Source organism: Ananas comosus, linkage group 1 (genome assembly GCF_001540865.1).
Source record: "Ananas comosus cultivar F153 linkage group 1, ASM154086v1, whole genome shotgun sequence".
Lineage (NCBI taxonomy): Eukaryota > Viridiplantae > Streptophyta > Magnoliopsida > Poales > Bromeliaceae > Ananas > Ananas comosus.
In genome coordinates, this window is record NC_033621.1 from 11,776,000 (window position 1) to 11,797,462 (window position 21,463).

Consider the following 21,463-nt stretch of genomic DNA (forward strand, 5'->3'; position numbering starts at 1 on the left):
CGTATGCCTCGCACGCCAATATAGTAGCCAAAAAGTTAGCTATGAAGGGGTCAACTTTCTCAAAATATCTGAGTCCTATGTATTGTGGGCTAACACTAAACAAAGATCATTAATTAGATAAACATCATTAATTAGGCATAATATTTGATAGGAATATGTAATCAGGAATGAAGTTTACACTTGCTCAATCGATTCATTTATTCAAACTAGAAACTTAATGTGTGTTTTCCTTGGAGCCAAATGAGTCAAATTTTTTTTTAAAAAATAAGTTAGAAACCAAACAGGAACTTTAATAGTAGTACAAAGAGAATCAACATTATAATATAAACTGGAAACTCACACTTTGAAGGGTGTATATGTATGTATGAACTTTATTTGACAGGGTTATGCATCAAAGATTATATTCTTATTACAAAATTAAATAGAATATGTACTTTTTCAAAAAAATGTTCAATTCCAATTAATTAAATATAGGAAAGTAAAATGCCACCTTGGACGGCCGACCTGTCTCGAACTCTCGATTGGCTAATTATATTATTTTATTTTTTATTCTCAACGTTATGTGGTGTGGCATCTGGTGCAAGGTTATTGATTTTTATTTATTTATTTATTTTATTTTTGGAGAAGGACAAATTTATTAATATTTGATTAGTAGAAAGATGAGAGGGAAGCACTTTGACCCCTCTTTCTCTCTTTTATATTTATTATTACTTATTATTTTCAAAATTGTTACAGGGTAAAATATATGGGTAGTCTCTATACTTTTCTGGTATTGCCACTTGGTACCATATATTTTTTTTATTTAAATGTGTTATAATTCAGGATTTGTGTTTAATGTATAAACTTACTTAAAAAAACCAAAGATATTTTATAAAACAATTTTTTCCCCTGTAGTCTATAAATGATTCATTTGCCTTAATTATACTTTAGCAATCAGTAAATAAACATTTCACATTAAAAATCAGAACATATAAACAGTCGAATACTAAAAATTAGTTTAGAATTACAGAAAAAATACATTATGCGTTATAAAAAAGTACAATAAAAAAAATACTTTATCTGCAAATATAGTAGATTACAATAATTTAGCTATAATATAACTTTCACAATTAAATAAATAAGAAATTGAATAGCAAAATCGAAAAGCTGAAAGATTAGATAGCGTATTTAAGATGGTTTATATGCTAAATAAGTTTTGCATTTTTTCGTTCATTTATTAGTCCAACGCCGCCGCCAGAATAGGAACCAAAAAACCTTGTAATATGGGAATAATACAGGGACTGTTGAGACATTTTAACCCATCTTGTTACGAAACCACCCGTCCTCGAATCCAACGGTCGTCCAGCTCCCGATCCGTTGCCACCCAACGAAGAATCCCTGCACCGCCCAAAAACTCTCTCTCTCTCTCTCTCTCTCTCTCTCTCTCTCTCCGCGTTCCTTTTTCTAAAAAGGTTAATAATAAGAGCAAATGATGAACGCGAGAGAGAGAGAGAGAGAGAGAGAGAGAGATTGGGGGAGAGGGAAAGGGGACGAAACCGTAGAGGGGAAGGGAAAGGAGCACGCGCCTTTGTGCGAAGAAGCTCCGCTGCTCCCAATGATTTGTAGGTTTTGCCACCATTGACCTCCTCTCCTTCTCCTCCTCCTCCTCCTCCTCCTCCTCCTCTTTCTCCTTTTGATCCCCGCCCCGAAGACCCTAACCCTAACCCTAACCCCAACCTTTTGGAGCACGAACCTGCTTCCTCCTCGCCCGCGCCTGGATTCGAGGTAAGAATAATCCCATCTTTCCCTCCCCTCGCTCCCCTCCTTCTGTATCATTTGGCGTTCTGTTGTGGATTCAATTCCGGCTGCGATCTGCGCGATCGAGGTTTGCGAAGGCGTTTGCGTTCGCTGATTTAATCTCGCTTGCTCCTTTTTGGGTTTCCCGGTTGGTTTGTGTAGGAGAGAGATCGAATTTTGGGCCTTAGGGTTTCAGGGCCGGTGAAAAGGGATCGCTTTTTTTTTTTTTTTTTTTTTTTTTTTGTGGCGTTCGCTTTTTCTCAATTTCTTTTAGCTTTCCTTTTCGATGTTGTGTGGTTTCGGTTTGGAATTTGATATCTGGCGATTCTTTCTTTCCGCGGAGGCTTTCAAATGTGTGTGTATTCGGCGCGTTTTCTTTCGTATGGTGGTGATGAGAGCTTCGGAGATTTATTTTAATTGCGTGGTGATTCGTGGGAATAAGGGCGAGCATAAGTAAGTAGATCTTGGAAAGCGATTTATCGTAATTGGGGTTTCGAGCTGTTTTTCCCACGTTTCTTTTGTCCCGAAAATTGTTATTTTGGCTTCAATTTCTTTTCTTGTAGGAATTTTGGCAAGGTTATGATTATTATTATTGGGAAGTAAGGAATTTTATGTTTTGTCTTAGTTTTGTACGGTTGATGGTTGGTTCAATCTTATTATAGGTCAATCTTGTGAATGGATAAGTTACCTATGAATAACTATCTGTGTGATTATTTTGAAGGAATTTTCCAACTTTTTTTTGTAATGCACAGTGTATATTATAAAACCTAGGCCTTTCTAGGTGTGGAATGAGTGGAATAAAATTAACTTGGATTTCAACGAAGGGGCAATATAGAAGCATTGAGATATTTGTTGTTCCCTCTCTACTCTCATAGAGGTACCAATGGTATTAATGAAATCACCATAGCATAGCAGATCACAAATATATCAACGCTTTGACAAAGTAAATCCGTCTTTTTGCATCACATGACAGGATTATATTGTTGGCTTTTACTGATTCAGTAGGAAAATGGTAGTTGTGAATTTGAAGACATAGAAAACTGATTGGTAAAAGAAGAGTGTGGAGTGTAGGACCACATTGTAGCTCCATGTAGAGGGTGTGAGCCACGGACTAATTCTTGTACCGCATTGTCTAATGAATGTTAGGCTTATTTATGTTTTGCTGGATCCATGCCATTATATATTAATTGGTATATAAGACATCAGCCCGGTTGAAATTTCGAACTGATTAGATCGGGCTCTTTCAGCATATTTTTTTTTTTTTTTCCTTCTCTTTTCATTTTATAATCAGTAGCTACCAATCTGCTCTGCTTCTGATTATTCTGAAACCAAACACATGTTTGGCGAGTGTGGTTAATGAGATGATTTATGTTTGGAGGGAGAGGACATGTAAGTTGGGGAAGTTGCTTTGAAATTTTTGGGGTATCTTTCCATTGCATGGATAGAAAATCTGCAACTTTTTTTTAACTTAAGTTTAATGATAGTGCCTTTTTTCACACATATTTTTACTTTGTTTTGATTGTTGATTTGTGTTTTCGATCTTTTAATATTTTCACAATAGCTAATGATTTGATACACTGCTTGGTCTAAAAGGTATATGCACCACAAACTTGAGGCATAAAGAAGAAGAGTACAATGCGCCGCTGGCTTTGCTGTAATTGTCAAGTAGATGAATCTTATGATGAACATGAGAATGCGCATCTCAAAAGCACGACTAATCATATAGATGGTATGTGTGCATAAGTACATATCTGTCTTTTAAAGGCATCTACGAACGAATTCTTACTTTAATAATTGTTGCTAGATAAACTATTTCATCTTATGATTATGGTATTTGTAGTGCTTGCCTTCTGCTAGGGTACAAGCTAGACATTTTGAAGGTTTCACAGATAGCTGCTTCTTACTTCCATTTTTATTATCACTATTCCAGTGTTATGGTTATGTTGCTGATTTTGTAGTTGCCTTCTGTTTTTTATGTTTATGTTATGTTGCCTTCTGTAGTTGCTGATTGGTTATGTTGCTGATTTGAAGGTTTCACAGATAGCTGCCTTCTATTTTTTATGTTGCTGATTTGTAGTTGAGCCATGATAATTGTGCAATTGCCTTTTAAAATTTTTAAACTATTTTGAAGCTTGAATTTCAAGTGATTAAGCGGTCCATGTAGATAACAAGGCAATTGCGAACCCCTAATTGCCTCAACTTTCTCTTATCAAAGGACATATTATTAGATGACACTATAAACTCTAATGTTGTTACCTAGTTTCAAATGAAGATATAAAGACATTTACTATAGAATGTAAAATTTTCAGTGTGAGAAATCTCAAATCTATGCATATATTGTAGAATGTGTTTTTCCTTGGACTTATTGTGGAATCAGAGAGAACATATTTGCAGCTCTCACATTTCCCCTGACAGCAGCTTGTTTATTTCCTAAGAATTTAAGCTTGGTATCTGTCTGACATTTAGACCTGCATAATCTTTTTTCACTGGGCAATTTGTCCTTATTCTAGGATTCTCTAGTAAGGTTGCCATATTATCTTTGGAAAAGAATGAAAGTATCACCGTGGGTTTTGTAGGAATGTAGTAATGCTCGATATATTGGAAGTAATGTTAGCTTTTAATTTACTGCTTATGTTTATTTAAGTTCTTATTGTTTGTGTTATAGGACTCCAAAGGGGTTCAAAGCTTTCTGCTGCTGCCAAACCTGAACCCCCGAAAGCACCTCCCCCAATCGAAGTTCCTGCACTATCATTGGAAGAATTGAAAGAAAAAACTGACAACTTTGGATCAAAGGCTTTGGTTGGTGAAGGTTCATATGGAAGAGTCTATTTTGCAACTTTAAACAATGGGAAACAAGTAGCAATAAAAAAACTTGATGTTTCATCTGAGCCCGAGTCGAACACTGAATTTCTAACCCAGGTCTGATTGCTATTAATTTTTGTTTCGCTTCTTCTCTCGTACTCTGGCTTAGTATATGAAGCAATTTTATTTTGACTCAGTTATCCTTTTCAAGATAGGCCCTGAGATTTGACGATTTATACCTTCTTACATCAGGTCTCAATGGTATCAAGACTGAAGCATGAAAATGTCGTTGAAATGTTGAGTTATTGTGTGGAAGGAAACCTTCGTATACTGGCCTATGAATTCGCAACAATGGGTTCCCTCCATGATGTTTTGCACGGTATGGCAGCTCCTCCTTTGTCGCTTGATCTTTATGGGCCCCTTGCGTATATATCCCTGCAAAATCATCTGCTTATGTATAGACCTCTGTAAAATCTGATTTTTCATTTATGCTACATGAAAGGTGCAGTTCTTTGCAGAAATATCCTGATTATTAAGCTGGGAGTTGTGACATTCATGGGGGCATGGTATGTCTGACGGATAGAATAAAAATGTTGATTTTGGAGGGATATTAGTGTATTATGTAAATATCTCTATCTTTATCAAGTCTTAATTGCTAATTAGATTATAGGGCTGCTGTTTACATGTGTGAGAATGAATGGTAATTTTTCCTTTCCTTTTTTTTTAATAATCAACAGGAAGAAAAGGAGTCCAAGGTGCGCAACCTGGCCCGGTGCTTGACTGGATGCAACGGGTTCGAATTGCAATTGACGCAGCCAAAGGACTGGAATATCTTCATGAGAAAGTTCAGCCTTCTATAATACATAGGGACATTAGATCGAGCAACGTTCTCTTATTTGAGGACTTCAAAGCAAAAATCGCGGACTTCAATCTTTCGAATCAGGCTCCTGATATGGCTGCTCGTCTTCATTCTACTCGTGTCTTGGGAACCTTTGGCTACCATGCACCAGAGTAAAGAACTTTTACTCATATATTAATGCAGTTAGATATATAATATTAGTAATTTGGTTATTCGGTTAAGTATGCAGTCTAACTCAAGATATCACTCATCTCGTTAGGAAGCTAAAGATAGAATTTCTTATTTGCTCCACACAATGCAGAGAACTGATTTTTCTCTTTTAAGAATGACCATTGATGTGCTGACTTTATGTAGGTATGCTATGACTGGCCAGCTGACTCAGAAAAGTGATGTGTATAGCTTTGGAGTTGTTCTTTTGGAGCTTCTGACTGGAAGGAAACCAGTGGATCACACAATGCCTAGAGGCCAGCAGAGTCTCGTCACATGGGTAAATATCTATTGCCTACGAAACCCACGTTAACTAATGTGATGTTGATATTGATTTTTTCTTCAATGCCATGTCATTTTGTAGCATCACTTTGATCTAACCAAAAAAACAAAAATGTTAGGAGTTGGGAAGTGAAAGTTCATAAGATGTCATATACTAGGACAATCTATATCGATAATGGCTCCTATATTGGGCCACAAATTTGACCTAGTTCTAGTGTCATATTAGGCTGATTCTGTTACATACTTCGTTTGGGAGATGTGTTGAATCACCAATCTCAATGAGTATCATTTCCTGAAGATTTAACTGTTTGTTATTCTAGAGTGTTCCTTACGTGCAAACTGATTAGGAGTACTGCACGTGTAGTTGAACCGTCCAGCATCCTAATATGATTGTTCACCTAATCATGTGTTCCACCTTCATATCATCTCAGGCGACTCCGAGGTTGAGTGAGGACAAGGTCAAGCAATGTGTAGACCCTAGGTTGAAGGGTGAATATCCACCAAAAGGAGTTGCTAAGGTCTCTCTCTCTCTCTCTCTCTCTCTCTCTCTCTCTCTCAAAACAATAAGTATGAGGCACATGTATCTCATATTTTGTTCTGTGCAGCTTGCTGCAGTGGCAGCTCTCTGTGTTCAATACGAAGCCGAGTTCCGGCCCAATATGAGCATCGTGGTCAAGGCATTATCTCCACTCCTCGTAAATAGGCATGCGGCACCACCTCCTGCTGCTGCACCTGCCGCAACTCCGGATAGTTAAATTCTGGGGTTTAAGAACAAAAAAGAACAAGCGGCATATCTTGTTGGCATGTCTTTGTAGGTTACGCATCCTACCCCTCACCCTTTTTTTATGTTTATCTAATTGGATTTCAAGAACATGAATTCACATGTAACATCCATTTGACAGGTCACAACATCTTGTTTTATTGCGTGTGGGTTTCCTTCTTACGGCAAAGAGCTTTTATGTTCAGTTGCCAATTATTGTTGTGTGAGCAGGCAGAGACTGCTGTGTTTTCTCTTCTCTCTCGGAAGTCGTGCAATGGTAAGTTGAGTAAGGAGAGTTCTTATATCATAAACAGCTCAAATGTTCTGTACCTCAAATAAACACATCTATTCGGCTTAAACAACTTGTTATTATTATTTGTTTCTTTTTGTGCTTATCGTCGTCTTTGCCTAATTGTCTTGTATTGGTTCTGTGGTTGATTATCCTATCACCCTATTTGTCCTTATGCCTTGTATTACTATGTTCACATGCCTTATGCTTTATTGAATTTACAAGTTTGTTAATTCATAATGGTTTTCCTTGATGGAGCTGAAAGGGTAGCGGGGATCATGTTTGAACAGCTAATGGTGCAGTGTAGTGCTTTACCTCGTCATCAAACAATTGCATGAGAATAACTTCTTTGTTTTCCCCCTTTTTTTTCCCTAATAAATGTTGCCCAAAGGCTTCACATCCAAACCGCACCCAAAGAAACCGATATTCATAATATCTGTAGCCGTGTATACGAGCCCCTAATGAGTACATGCAGGGTGCGAAAACTGAGCTTGCATGAACTGGAAGAGCTCAAGTGAAAATAATAGATTATGATCTGCAAAAGATTACAATCGAGGACGGCACAAACAAAATGCAGTGCAAGTAAACTTCAGGATTCTGCATCTCCTTTGAATGAATAAATTGTACTTATCCAATCTTTACATAGCACGGAGCCAAAAAAAAAAAAAAAGTCCAGAAAAAGAACAGAAAAAAAGGTTCTGTCACAGAATTTTAGGATAGATTCAGCTCTCAAAAGAAATAAAGCTATAACAATCAAAATACGCCACGAATGAATACCCTCACAAACTTCAGTAAAGCTTTTGTCTCCCACGCTGCTCCATCTAGAAGCAGCTCTCATCCTTCTCGTTACTGTCAATAGCTACAGATTACATGCCTTGAATCTATGGAAGAAAGTTGCCTATGTATATATTTCTCTTCTATTTTTTCTATAATAATTAGAACCACATCATTATCGATGAATCATGTCCGCAAATGATCTCTTTTCAAAATTCCTGCAGCAACAAAATGTTCCAAAAGAAATTATATTAGAAAAGAATCAGAAGGAAACATTGAGAAAAAGAATGGGATAAAATTACTAAAGAGGGCAAACTACTCCCTGTATTTGCACACTGCAGCAAATCAAAGTGGCTTGCTTATACACTGAACACTACAATAATCAATAAGAAATGCTCTCACCACTTTCTTTTTGGTTGATCTTGGATGGTGATATTCATTAACCTTTTAATTAAGACAGCAGGTTTCACAGCATCAACTCGGAAGATTTCAAAAAGAGAACAGCATCAACTGGGAAGATTTCAAAAAGAGAACTATTCAAACAACTCAGAGCTCGATTATTATGATTGAACTTTACGAATACTGTCATAAAATATAGACAAGATATACTGAAAATGAGAAAGAGCAAGTGCGGAGGAAGTTCTATTAAGACCAATGTGATCTACATATTCAAGAGTTAAGACTTATAATAAGCTTACTTCATGGGCGGTGGAAAAAATAATTCTCCAAATTAACACTCTACTAGTAAATGATCAGCTTAGTTCTTGTAGCAGCTCTCCCTAGTGGGGAAGATCAACAAAAAAAAAAGCATTTAAACCTAGCATATCACCATGGATAATCACTTTCCAAATTACAAAGATCGTGAAAATTTATTCATTTAAAAGATGATCTTCCTAAAAGTGGGGTCAGAAACTTGCCATGGTAGTAAAATTAGGTGGGAAGAAGTGGCTTTCTTTCATCTGGTACCACACGATGGCTAGCCTGAATTTTGAGAACAGAAAAAAAACTTCATTAATTTTTTTCATCAAAAAGCTTCTGCTATGAAATCCTCACTTCCTCAGCAGTAGAAAGATACTTACATCTTCACCAGCACCAGCTGTCATATTAATGAAGGATGCTTCTTTTGACCTGTAAAATATAAGCATTCTTAAATATTATGCAGCTTCATAACAAAGACATTGGATAAAATGAATACTGATACTCATGTGTAAAGTATAAACTCATGAACGTCGACAGACTACCACGAAGCATCCAACATAACCAACTCAAAGAACATATACGAAACCTCGATATATCAAGAGAGCTTAATTATTACTGACAAATAATGGATTTCAGAGCGTGAATCAAAGGCATCAAAATTAGACCTAATGTATTCCAGTTTCAAATTGCTGGAAAGCAGTTACCATGCATAGAATTTATAGGGAAAGTAATGACCATAAGACAAAGGCAGAAACTTATGTAGCAATGGGTCAAGCAAATGAAAGAGATGCCAAGGACCACATAATTTTCAACAATAGAATCAATAATAAGACAACAAACCTGAGATCCTGGGCACCCATCATCTCAACTTTACTATCTGGCGTGTCTTCTTTGACTTTAGCAAGTGGCGAAAAGAACTGACAAGAAAAGCATCATCATGAATACAATCAGGTGAAAAAGGAAGGACAAAAAGATCAAGGTCATTGGCATTAAAGTGCAGTAGTCCTTACCTGGTGCATTGATATAAATACTATTGATATCCCCAAGACAAAATTTATGGTTAGAGTATGACCAAACAATGCAGCAGATGCTATGCCAGTAAAGATTGTAGCAACTGTCGATGAATACTTCTTCAGTATTGTGTCTGCATATTAAATTCTTACCGTAGGTCACGATCCGAGGAGAACAATAAAATTTCTTTGAATAAATCAAGACATTTAACTCACAAACTGTAGTAACTAGTTTTACCTGCATACTTGAAGAAAAATGAGGAGAGAATGCCTTGTGCTGCATTGTTGCATATAAGAAACATTGTAGCCTTTGAGTGGCCTTCAAGGATGTCAAAGCTACCAGGCCCTGAAGCATCAAGATGCAAACCAAACATTTACCAAGACATGTATTTCAGTTTTGAACAAATTTGTATAAAAGTATCTAAATTCAAATGCCTTAAATGAAAGGTTAGCCATGTACGATGAGAATAGGGCATTAAAAAAATAATGGGACTTTTTTTAGTGTACTGGTTGAGTATAATTGACATGATCAACTGAGACACCTATGAATACATTTACTCAAATCGTATCAAAATTTAGGTTGAGATAACCAGGTGCAAAGTTCTCAAATTGATTGACAACCTGGATCAATCGATCAACCTTTCACCCTAAGACAAAATTTTAACCCAACCTTGATAAACTAGAACTATGAAAATGACAACCTGGATCAACCGATCAACCTTTCACCCTAAGACAAAATTTTAACTCAACCTTGATGTACTAGGACTGAAAATGTCTAACAACCAAGAACAACAACTTGCTCCTTGGTCCTTAAGTTCTCTCAGGAGCTGTACTCTTAAGTAGCCCAGTTCCATGCCTCTTCATTATCTTATTAATGAACCTGCCTGAAAATCTCTAAGCAATTCTTAATAGGATACATTGATAGTCCAGTAATTATAATCAGTAGCATGCAAAGGCCAAGTCTCTTGTCTTTTCAACAGACATATTTATAAGCAGAAGTGGTTCAAACTACATTTCAAGGATAATGATGTTTGACACAGATATTGCTTTAAACTAAATGAAAAATCAAAACTGCCCTGTAGAAGATAAAGTAATACATTGAAAATCTGTATATTTACACTTTAGAGTCTGCAGAAGTATAATGGAGGGTTTAGTGACAATCGAGTTTCCTTGACTATTACCTTTGAAGACAGCAGTTCCAACAATGGCAAGAAAATTGAATATAGCACCATAGCCATACAAAAATAAGTTCTGCAGATGGAAAAACAAACATTAATGAGTTAAAATGAATCTGAAATGAAGTATACATCATATATGACTACAAAATACAAAATATTTCAAATCACACCACGAAAGAGGAGCTTACTGCATGTGCAAGATTGCAAAGTATCAATAAACATGGATGCAGCTAGATTCTGGAGCTAGAAAAGTTACCTGAAGATATATGCTTGTCTCAAATTGGCTTTTCAGAGCATACTCAATAAAAACTGAAGCCATTGAGGGAACTGTTACCTGAAATTTTTTTCAGCCAAGAAGTGAAAACGTAATTAATACAAGATCAGGATTAAAAGGACTTCTAGTTTTCCTTAACATAATCTATTTTTATGAGCTATTTTACTCACTCAATAACTAATAGTGTATCTCGTTACAAATTCATTTTCATTTATAAGACTAATGGAGAGTATAGCACTGTACAGGTTTCTAAAAGAAGTCTAGTTTGCATTTGATCAAACTTTCAGCTAATATGTTTCTTGAGAATGAATATTTAGAATAAGAAAAATTACATATTAGAATAAGAAAAACAAGACTTACAAAAATTAGTGTATATAGGTAGGCACCCGCTGCCACAGGAAGACCGAGTGCAGTGGTACCTTCGGGCAGCGACTTAAGCTGATTGACACTGATTCCGATAAGCAATAAAGCAAGGGCCTCCCACTGCCCAATTAAAAAAAAGGGTTAAGTAGCACCACCAAATGGCAGAGCTGACAAATACTTTTCGTATGTATATATATATATATATATATATATATATATAGAGAGAGAGAGAGAGAGAGAGAGAGAGAGAGAGAGAGAGAGAGAGTTCTAAAGTTTGAAAGACAGAAAACAATATTACTCATCCATGGCACTTTGGGATTAATTCATGAAAGAAAAGTTCAATTTGTTCGTCCCTCAAAAGCCATCTCAAATGGCATGATTATTAGTAAGGTCAGTTGGTCCTCTATATGGTTCAACACTCAATAGTCAAATGCCAAATGTCAAATGTCATATAGCATTCTTAATAAAGTCAAAACTTGCCTGAATGATGGAGAAGCGCCTTTTCATTATAATCTTCAAAAGGACAGCAATAACCAAAACCTACAGAAGTAGTCGACAAAGTGCCATTAGAGATAAATTTGATTGCATGAACGTGAAGTAAATTCACACATTAGTTATTATAATTTCAAAAGATTAACAGAGTTCAAGAGAAGGACAACGTCCTAGACTCTTCTGATCGACATAAATATCTGCAATTCTGGTAATTGTAATGCCAGAAGAGCCAGTGAAGATTTGTAGAGAGAACTAAATAACAAGGACAGGGCTGGGCTAAAAAGTTTGCACAATATCAATAACAATCTAACAAGCAATAACAACATGAAAGTGCCTGTATCAAACAACCTTCACGATAAATTATGTTAAACAAACGTTTATCTTCAATAGCTTAAGCTACCAGAGAAACAGTGTTTTTAATATTTATATTCAACACTTCATAATTACAGTTCTTCTAAAGTAAGAACTTCTCAAGGGAATAGAAAAATGCAGGAAATTAAGGCCGAAAAGTGAAGTACTGAAGGATAAATAGCATTCTGAATGAGATTGTTCATGCTCCCACAAACATCTAAAGTAAGATCTATAGCTTTGATGGTTGTTTAAGCATGATTCAATCGAATGTATAAATATTGATTAAAAAGAAAGTCTATTTTTGGATTAACAAAAGGCTTGATAATATTTATTTGCACAAATGCAAGTTCATAAACATTCAGTACCTTTAGGTTGCTCAGCATTTTCACAGTTGCTGGATTGAAGTACAACTGCAGAAAGTGTTGGAGCATTAATCAGATAAAATACACAAAGCAGTGAAAAGATAATGTAACTTTCTTGCCTTAAGTCATTCTCCACTTATTAATGCTCAGCTTTACAACAATCCTTACCTGCATAACAAATTTTAAGTAGTTGTTGATGGCATAAAGAAGAGCAGGAACAGCAAGAAGAACATTGTTGCGAGCTGCCTGAAAAATAAATGCAATTAGCAGCAAATAGTTGTCATTTTCTCGCTTGTAGAAACTGAACAGATATAGGAAAACAATAAGTGTCTCAGAATATAATTCAATAGCAACATCAAACAAAAATATGAAAATTAGTATTGACAATTTAAATTTTCTCCTTTCCCCTTATCAGTTATAGTACTATCCAAGATGCCTCCCAGAAAAATTCTAGAATCAGAACTCTCCAACCTCTAGTCTTCTCCTTTGGAAAGGCCAATACAACTTCAGATGGCATATACAGAATGACCTAAAAAGATCATACGGGTCCGCCACATTCCACCATACAAAAGAACAAAAACCCAAAATCCAAATTACATTTTTCACTAAAGACAAAACTAGTCAGCTCTACCCATAACAAAAATTATCTTCAAATGATAACTCATATAAGATAGGATGTACATGTATCATCACAGGAACATTTGTTTACCTGCATGAGGGTGGAAATCGAGAGAAGAGGTTTCTCTCCGACCTTTTGTCTCCTAGCCTGTCATTCATAGTGGGCATAAGCAGCAGGTAAATACTCCATGCACATTGAATACGAAAAGGAGAACAAATAAGAAGAAAAAGCACATGGAGAAGTCATTCAAAGTTACAAACTGCATAAAATAAGTGTATCAATGCAATTGATTACATGTACCCAAAGCATCCATGTGCAGCAGAGATCGTACCAAAATATTAGCAATGGGAAACTTTTCATATACGTGAATGATTATATTTAATGCGTAATAGAAAGCAACAGAGTACAGAATTTTCTCCAAATATGAAACATGCAAATCATTCAATATGTTGTTTAACTGTCCAAAGAGAAGGTTGTAAGCACCACATATGCACTATGTGCTTGAACTGCCTAGGTGCTTAAGCACTTTCTAGTAGCCAAGGCACCTCCACTACTGAAACAGCACTGCATACCCAAGTGGTTGTCTGGCTTTTAATATTATTATGTCACAATATCTACAAAAAAGAAACGGATAAATGAGGATATTGAGATCTAAGAAGAGACCTAGCACACGTTATGGGCTTTATCTATATTTGGATGGATAGTACAATAAAGTATTAGTAATCAGGCAGCAAATTAAAAGAATAATAAATTATTATCTGACAAACCTGGAATAACAGCATGACAATGGCAAAGAGAACCTTTGCAACCTCTGTCAAGAAGTTCACGCTGATTGGACTAAATTTAAATTTCCCATCCACCTTGGACATATACACCAAAATGGGCTGCAGGAAAGTGAAAATCTATTCAGTCACTGCTAAACTGTTGCTGCAAAATAAGTGGCGACAAAAACTGTTATTCTTGTAACCGGTTGAAAATCAAAATTCCCCAAAAGATCTGCACTTTGCACGTGCAAAAATCAATTAGCTAAATAGTGAAAGACAAACCAAAAAAATTAAACTGAACAGTGAAAAAGAAAACAAAAGATTGGCATAGCAGATAACTTCCACACTAAAAACCGCATCATCTTACCTTTGCTTTTTTATGATTTATAGCAGATAATGCAGTTTAACGTAATAAATTCATACCAAATGACGCGGACAACATAAGGTAGCACTGTTATCGGAAGCCTTCCAGAAATACCCTCTCATAACTTCCCAATTGGCATTGTTTAATTCTCTAATTAACAATTGCCATAGAACCTAACTCAAATGGGAAAGATCCAACTCAACTAGAACAACAAAAAGATCAGAAAATTATTAATTCTTGTTGCAGATGCTCTAACACAAAAGTTTGAGGAACCTTCAGCTGATGAATGCACATTTACATTAGCAAAAAGTACAAATTGGTTTGGCGTGCGCAAATAGCAGGATCATGTTCCCACTTCCCACGCAAGACAAAATTCAAACTAAGCGCCAATTCAGTAAAATCAAAATTTTATTAATACTAGGAAGAAAGCAATTCTCTACACTCAATTACTCCAATCAGGGATTACATGGTACTAAATAATATCAATCTGATTGTAGTATCAATCACCTGTAGGCCAACCAAAATGCAGTCACCGCCGACTAGGAGAAAATTAAGAGCGCGCTGCCTAGATGATACATTGCCTCGATGATTCACGTATGCCTTTGAAACTGTTTTGAGCAATTTAGAGTGACAGACGTTGCATTCCATGATGGTGTTCTTCAGCAGCTCAACAAGTAAACTTTATCTGATTCCTCCAATATATGCACGAAATCCCACCACAAAACTAACAAGTAAAAAGAAAAACAATTGGAATAAGACATAACTATGTAATGCATTTAGTATCAGAAACTAGAAGACATTAAGAGAAGGTAATGTAAGAACCAACATTAAGCAAAAGAAGATACTATCTATCACCCAAAAAATCATAACATACTCATCCTTATCACCAATAGAGAATCAAAATTTTGCAACAATGCCTGCGCCCTAAAAACGCCACACACTCACCCCAATTACTAAAGCATGCCACACTCAATCAAATTACGCATACAAAATGCCATTAACTTTTTTTTTTTTTTTTGAAAAATCCAACTTTATTAATCAAAGCAACAAATCGTTGCCACATACCACATAATCCCAAGCTTAATTAGGTAGGGGAATACATTGAAAAGGACGAACCAACAACTTTATTCGAATCCACAAAGGAATCGCTTTCGATCCCGCAGCCACCATTAAAATAATAATAATAATAATAATAAAACTAAAATGCAAAAGAAACAAACAAGCATTCCGTTAAAACCCTAACCGAAATTTGAGATCTAGCCCATAAATCGCGAAACGCTCGAAACCCAATCCAACTCAACCGCTCTCCAGAAGCCCCTCGATCAAAGCCTCCTCGTTGCACCGCCCAAATCGGCCAAAACCCTAACCCTAGCGATCAGAACCAAAAAGAAGCTTCTGGGAAAAGATCGAGATCGAGATCAAGATCGAGATCGAGATAGAGATGGAGATCGCGATCGAGAAAAATAGGAAGTGGAAGGAGCGAGGAGAGAAATAGAGAAAGAGAAATATCCGTAGCGAATATGCTTCGGAGTCGAATTTATTTATTTATATATGCGTAGTAGAAGACGGATGGAGAAGAGGGAGGAGGATTGGATTGGATTCGCCGCGGCGTCGCTTTGGCGAGTGTTTGTGCTGCGACGCTACTTTTTCCCACCTCCTCCGGGAGATGGAGATACACCCAACTCCGGGTATTGCGCACGCAGCTCTCAATGCCACCTGTGTGTTGGCTGCTCATTTTGATTTGATAGACCAAACAAAGTTACCTAAATTAGGCAAATTTGCATAAAAAAAAGACTATAAATTTTGAGTTATTGTAAAATTGGACCATCTTCTTTAATTTTATAGGTTCGGTGATCAAAATATTCTTATATATTTTTTTCCTCTTTTTCTTTTTCTTGTCGAAAAAGTGGGTGGAAGCGGAGGCGGAGACCAAAATACTCTTATACCTTTTTTGTACTAAGTTTTCGATCGTCGGATGAAAATGTGCGGTTAGAATAATAGCAGTTCCCTAGCTAGGATTGAGTGGGTGATTGGTGGGTGGTTGGTTGGTTGAATAATATGATCTAATGGATAAAAATGGTTAAAAAGATAAATTTAACGGTCGAAAATTTATGAATACAAAGTGGCCTATACTCATAAGAGAATAGTAGGCGGACTTCATATATATATATATATATATATATATATATATATATATATATATATATATAAAAGGACAAGTACGTATCTCCAGGAGACTTTTTATATAAGGAGAACTTCAAACAGTAATTACTGCATTGCTGGATTGGATTCTATGAAGATTTAGATTAATATTCTTTACTTAATATTCTTGACTTTTTTGCTCTCCTAATCTCTTGCTCGTTTAGAGAGAGAGAGAGAGATCTTTCTTAGCAAGTATATGTAGCTCTAAAAATCTTACATGCGTTATGGGTGGTGGAATATTTAAATGTGTTCTATTCAAAAGAAAATATTTAAATNTAACCACACATTTCTCAATTCAATGACTAAAAAACTAATAGCACAAAATCCTTAGTGCTATTGATAATATTCCAACATAATTCTATATATATATATATATATATATATATATAGGCTGGGGCTATGAGTATAGACCTCCTTATACTCATAAATTTTTAACCGTTGATTAATGAGATGTGTGGTTAGGATGATGGTGACCCCTACTTAAAATGATAATGGTCCCCTAGGGTTGAGTGGATAGTTCGTTAAATAATTTGATCTAACGGATGAAAATGATTAATGGAATAAATCTAAGTGTCGAAAACTTATGAGTATAAGGGAGCCAATACTCATAAAAGTATAGGAGCCGGACTCTATATATATATATATATATATCATGTAGAGATAATATTCTTCACCATTTTCTTGTGATGTCATATAAAGGGAATTGATATTTTCTGAACTATTTTTAATATTGTTTAGAGCGTAAAAGTCAAAATCGTCAAGAGCATAACTTGCTTAGGTAATAACCGTAATATCAAATTTAGTTTTTAAAATATCAATTCTCCATATAATGTATATATCTTAAATAACACATAGCAATAATATTTAGGGGTAACTACTGGTATATCCTTTAAAATTATACAAATAACTGATATATTTTTTAAAAATTTAAAATTATCTATATACATCCTTCTAAATTTTTAATATTTGTAAAATTAACCCTTTGCTAATTGAATTATGTCTACCGGTTAAATTCTTCCTCTTTTCTCTATTTTTTTTTCTTTTACCACTCTCTTATCGTAACATTGCAAGTAAATCTAATGCTACAAGAAACCATTGATGTCAAGGGTTTACTAATTTCTTTGGACTTTTATAAACAACAAGTGACGAAGCGAAGAAAAGATAGCTATTACATTTGCATTGTTGTAGGATTACAAGTTAAGTTAAAGTTGATCATCGATCTAGCACAACTCAATTTTTTTTATGATACGATTTTCGCGATAGCAGAAAAAAAAAGGAAAAAAAATCTAACAATGCGTCGACATGCATGCTACGCATTTTGACCTCTCCTTCCTCATTTCTGAAGATCTTAAAACTTGAGACCTAAAAAGAGCAGTCTCTTTTTACATTTATGTTACCCCAAAAGTTGGACATGATCAATATCGTAATCTCAATATATATATATCGATCGAGCTAGAATTGATCACGACCGCGAGAGCGTAGGATGAGAGATTGGGAACAACTGAACTGAAACTAAGATGCTGAATTGTTTAAATATCAACAGCATTCAGGAGACTGCATGCATGTTGCACCCTTCGATCGAAACAACAGGGAGAGAGATCAGAATATTGTGTATATAACATAACATATATACCTTAATTAGGGATCTGATCTACTCAATGTCAACATGCTGACAGTTTATTAATTACGACCTGCTACGTACAGATCATATATATAGGAAAAACTTCAAAAAAAACTCCTGTAGTATAAAGTGTATTAAGTTAGTATTCTGTGGTTTTCACTTTCTCACTTTAGTACCCTATGGTTTAAAGTGTATCAAGTTAGTACTCTGTGATTTTATTTTTGTATCAAATTAGTACCCTGAGATTTTATTTTTCTCTTAATGAAATATTAAATCATAGAGTACTAACTTGATACACTTTACACTATATGGTAGTAAAGTGAGAAAGTGTGAAACTATAAGGTACTAACTTGATACCTTTTAAACCACATAGTACTAAAGTGAGAAAGAGTGAAACTATAAGGGGGGTATTTGAAGTTTTTTCCATATAATATGCGGAACATCAGGATTCAGGGCTTTTTTTTTGCAAATAGTCCCTACATAAAATTTTATTTTAAAATTGACCATGTCAAAAATTTATATGCAAAAATGGCCCTACCCCTGCCACGCGAGCACCATGTCAGCGCCACGCGGGCGGGGCAGGAGTTTAAGTTGAACATGATGAATGATTCATCGTGTCCAATACAAATATCATATTGGACGCGGTGAACCATTCACCGTATTCAATACTAATACAGCCTTAGCCAAAATATGACTAAGTCCTAGGTAGTTGTATTAGACACGACGAATGATTCACCGTGTCCAATACAACTAACTCGGCTTAGCCAATTTTTGACTAAGTGGGGACAATTATATTGGACACGGTGAATGATTCACCGTGTCCAATATGATATTTGTATTGGATACGGTGAACCATTTACCATGTTCAACTTAAACTCCTGCCCTGCCTGCGTGGCGCTGACGTGGCGCTTGCGTGGCAGGGACAGAGTTATTTTTGCAAATAAATTTTTGACGGGACCAATTTTAAAATAAAATTTTATGGATGCCAAAACCTGGCAAATATTAATTCTATGGCCGGGATCGATGAGCCCTACTTCCTTACCAGTTACCATCGCCTAGTTAAACTGGGCACGATTCTCAAAGCAGCGTCGAGTCGTATAAATCGGGAAACGACGATGGACGTTTTTCACTCGGCCATTACATAAAGCTTCTAGAATTTGCAAGAAATTATTAATTAATTATATCCCAACATAACATAATTATGCTACAGAGGTTAATTACCAAGCCAAAGTAAGCAAGCCACCTAATAATCTAAACGACCAACAGCTAGCTAGGTGATAATATCACATAATTAAGATCGAGGCTACTACTATACTCCAACCTCATAAAAATTCTAATTAAGCTACATTATTACCATTATTATTATTATTATTCTCTTATTAGTAGTAATTAAGTAGCATTAGTAGTAGGTAAGCTAGTTAGTTAATATATCCTCTGCTAAGAAGTCGTAGAAGAGGCTCCGGAATTTGTCGGCGTCCTCGGGGGGGAGCGCGACGAGCACGTTGACGCCCTTTTCCACTCCGCCCAAAACAGGAAACAGCAGTACAACGTCCCTTTGCGGGCCCACCACGGGGCACGTGTACAGGGGCCTCCCCCACGGGTACTCCACGTCGCCGAACCCGAGCCTCCACCAGGACGAGATGAACACGTCGGCGCGCGGGGCCCCCTCGTGCAGCTCCCCCCAGTCGACCGCCGAGCGCGCGTACGAGTCCGTCACCCGCTCCGCCGCGCCGCGCACGCGCCCCACGAGCCGCGCGAACGCGGCGGAGCCCTCCTCTCCGAGCTCGCGCCGGGGCGCCGACGCGCGCGCGCCGACCACGGCGTTGCCCGCGTACGCGCTCGGGAGCGGCGGGACGAGCCGGCCCCGGACGTCCACCGCGTACCCCAGCGTGTACTCCTCGTCCTCCTCCTTGCACGCGGCGCTCGACGTTGCCGAGAGGGCCTTGCACCGCCACAGATGCGCCGCCACCACGCTGAAGCTGGTAGCGGCGGCGGCGGCGGCAGCGGCTTTGGACTTGAGAGTGGCGATGTGGGCTGGGCGGAGGCGAAAGAGGTAGAAGCTCAGGCGGTGAGAGGAAGGGGAGGAGAAGAGAGTGGTAGTGGTAGTGGCAGTGGCGGTGGTGGTGGTGGGGAAAGGGAGAAGTTCGGGGTGGGGGAAGGCGACGAGGGGAGGGGAGCGGGCGGAGAGGAGACGGCGGTCGGTGAAGGGAGGGGACGGCAGCGGGAGGGAGGCGGCAAGGGCGGCCAGGTTGCGGAGGAAGGCCAGGAAGCTGATGCCATCGAAGGTGATGTGGTTGTTGGTGATGCCCACTGCAAACCCCCCGCATTTGAACGACGTTACCTGTTCATTATTAGTATAAATTTTTTAGATAATAATATTTTAAATGTTATAGTTCATATCTATACGTGCATATGCTCATGCATTTTTATGTTTACGTGTTTATGTTTGCATGAATGTGCTTAATTCGTTGCAGGTGTATTTATATGAAGGAATGTATATATATACGTGCATGCATGCATGCATAAGCTCATTCATGAGTTGTACGTGCAAAACCTGGAAGGCAATGAGAGGTTGCTCTCCGACTCCCCGCTTGATCTCCTCGTTCTCTGGTCGACCAGTCCTCGGCACCAGCTGCCCGAAAGCCGGATTCGGGTACTCCAAGTCGCCGATCTCTTTGAGGTTGAGCTCGCTGGCCGCTGCGATGAGCTCCAGCCCGGCTGCATTGCAGTCGATCGCCAGCCTCCCGTTCTCCTTCTGGTCCGAACACAGCCTTCCCGCCAAGAAGTCGTACTGCGTAAGCGCTTCCTCCAGCGCCGACCGCAGCTTCTCGACAACCGCCTCAGGCGGGAACTCGCTATTCGCGACGAAGAAGTCGACCGTCTCCACCTCAAAATTGAGCACTTTGTCTATGTTAGAGAGGAACATCAGCCTCCTCTCCTTTCTCTCTTTAGGATGGATAGTTGTGGATCTTAGGAGGGTGACCTTGAGATCATGGAGGGGGGGTGGTGTTTCATACAGGGCTCCCATATTCCTTGGTTTCTAAGAAAGAAGTAGGAGGGGATGTGAAAGTATTGGAGATGAGCTCTGGGGCTCAGGAGTTGGCTATGCATGCATATATACATATATGCAGCCATTTAGTTTGTTTGCTTATTTAATGATGTGTGTGGTGGTTGGTTTGTTAACAAAGGCACTCTAGCCAGTGGCTAACTAGAGAGTGTCACTAAGTAGCTAATTATGGGTTGGGAATGAGGGGGTACAAATCAAATCAAATCAATTAGAATTTGTAAGGTGGATAGGATCTGCATGTGACTTCAATTAAAAGGAATTAAAAGAGAAGTCAAAGTGAGCAAGTTCTTGTGAAGGATAGTTGGCATTGATTAATTTATTGCTTCATGGAATTCATCTTAATTTTTA

General features: G+C 37.5%; 3 protein-coding genes across 7 annotated transcripts; 1 reads left to right on the top strand and 2 right to left on the bottom strand.

The window, feature by feature from the left end:
• LOC109707165 (PTI1-like tyrosine-protein kinase 3) lies at positions 1,419–7,081 on the top strand. Of its 2 annotated transcripts, none has more exons than XM_020228278.1 (9): positions 1,419–1,764; positions 3,370–3,505; positions 4,442–4,695; positions 4,831–4,957; positions 5,316–5,589; positions 5,792–5,924; positions 6,358–6,444; positions 6,532–6,741; positions 6,829–7,081. In XM_020228278.1, exons 2-8 carry the CDS (start codon positions 3,412–3,414, stop codon positions 6,679–6,681), a joined length of 1,119 nt encoding a protein of 372 aa, XP_020083867.1. In that variant the 5' UTR covers positions 1,419–1,764; positions 3,370–3,411; the 3' UTR covers positions 6,682–6,741; positions 6,829–7,081. The 2 variants fall into 2 exon arrangements, with proteins under 2 accessions (XP_020083867.1, XP_020083874.1); XM_020228285.1 differs by having other exon boundaries at positions 6,532–6,737.
• Positions 7,545–15,956, bottom strand: LOC109707149 (CMP-sialic acid transporter 4-like). Of its 4 annotated transcripts, none has more exons than XR_002215425.1 (17): positions 15,469–15,956; positions 14,733–14,949; positions 13,865–13,981; positions 13,188–13,244; positions 12,647–12,724; positions 12,482–12,526; positions 11,754–11,813; positions 11,271–11,393; positions 10,893–10,970; positions 10,640–10,709; positions 9,697–9,804; positions 9,459–9,592; positions 9,289–9,365; positions 8,829–8,877; positions 8,667–8,730; positions 8,152–8,528; positions 7,545–7,967 (listed from the first exon to the last, which is right to left on the bottom strand). XR_002215425.1 is itself a non-coding variant. In XM_020228266.1 (16 exons), the coding sequence occupies exons 2-15, from the start codon at positions 14,871–14,873 to the stop codon at positions 8,680–8,682; spliced, it is 1,188 nt and encodes a 395-aa protein (XP_020083855.1). In that variant the 5' UTR covers positions 14,874–14,949; positions 15,469–15,956; the 3' UTR covers positions 7,545–7,967; positions 8,667–8,679. The 4 variants fall into 4 exon arrangements, 1 of the variants encoding a protein (XP_020083855.1); XR_002215423.1 differs by having other exon boundaries at positions 7,705–7,967; positions 8,152–8,259; XR_002215424.1 differs by lacking the exon at positions 15,469–15,956 and adding an exon at positions 15,100–15,226 and having other exon boundaries at positions 7,705–7,967; positions 8,152–8,259.
• On the bottom strand, positions 19,185–21,130 carry LOC109713662 (omega-hydroxypalmitate O-feruloyl transferase). The gene is made up of 2 exons (XM_020237833.1): positions 20,603–21,130; positions 19,185–20,389 (listed from the first exon to the last, which is right to left on the bottom strand). The coding sequence occupies exons 1-2, from the start codon at positions 21,074–21,076 to the stop codon at positions 19,463–19,465; spliced, it is 1,401 nt and encodes a 466-aa protein (XP_020093422.1). The 5' UTR covers positions 21,077–21,130; the 3' UTR covers positions 19,185–19,462.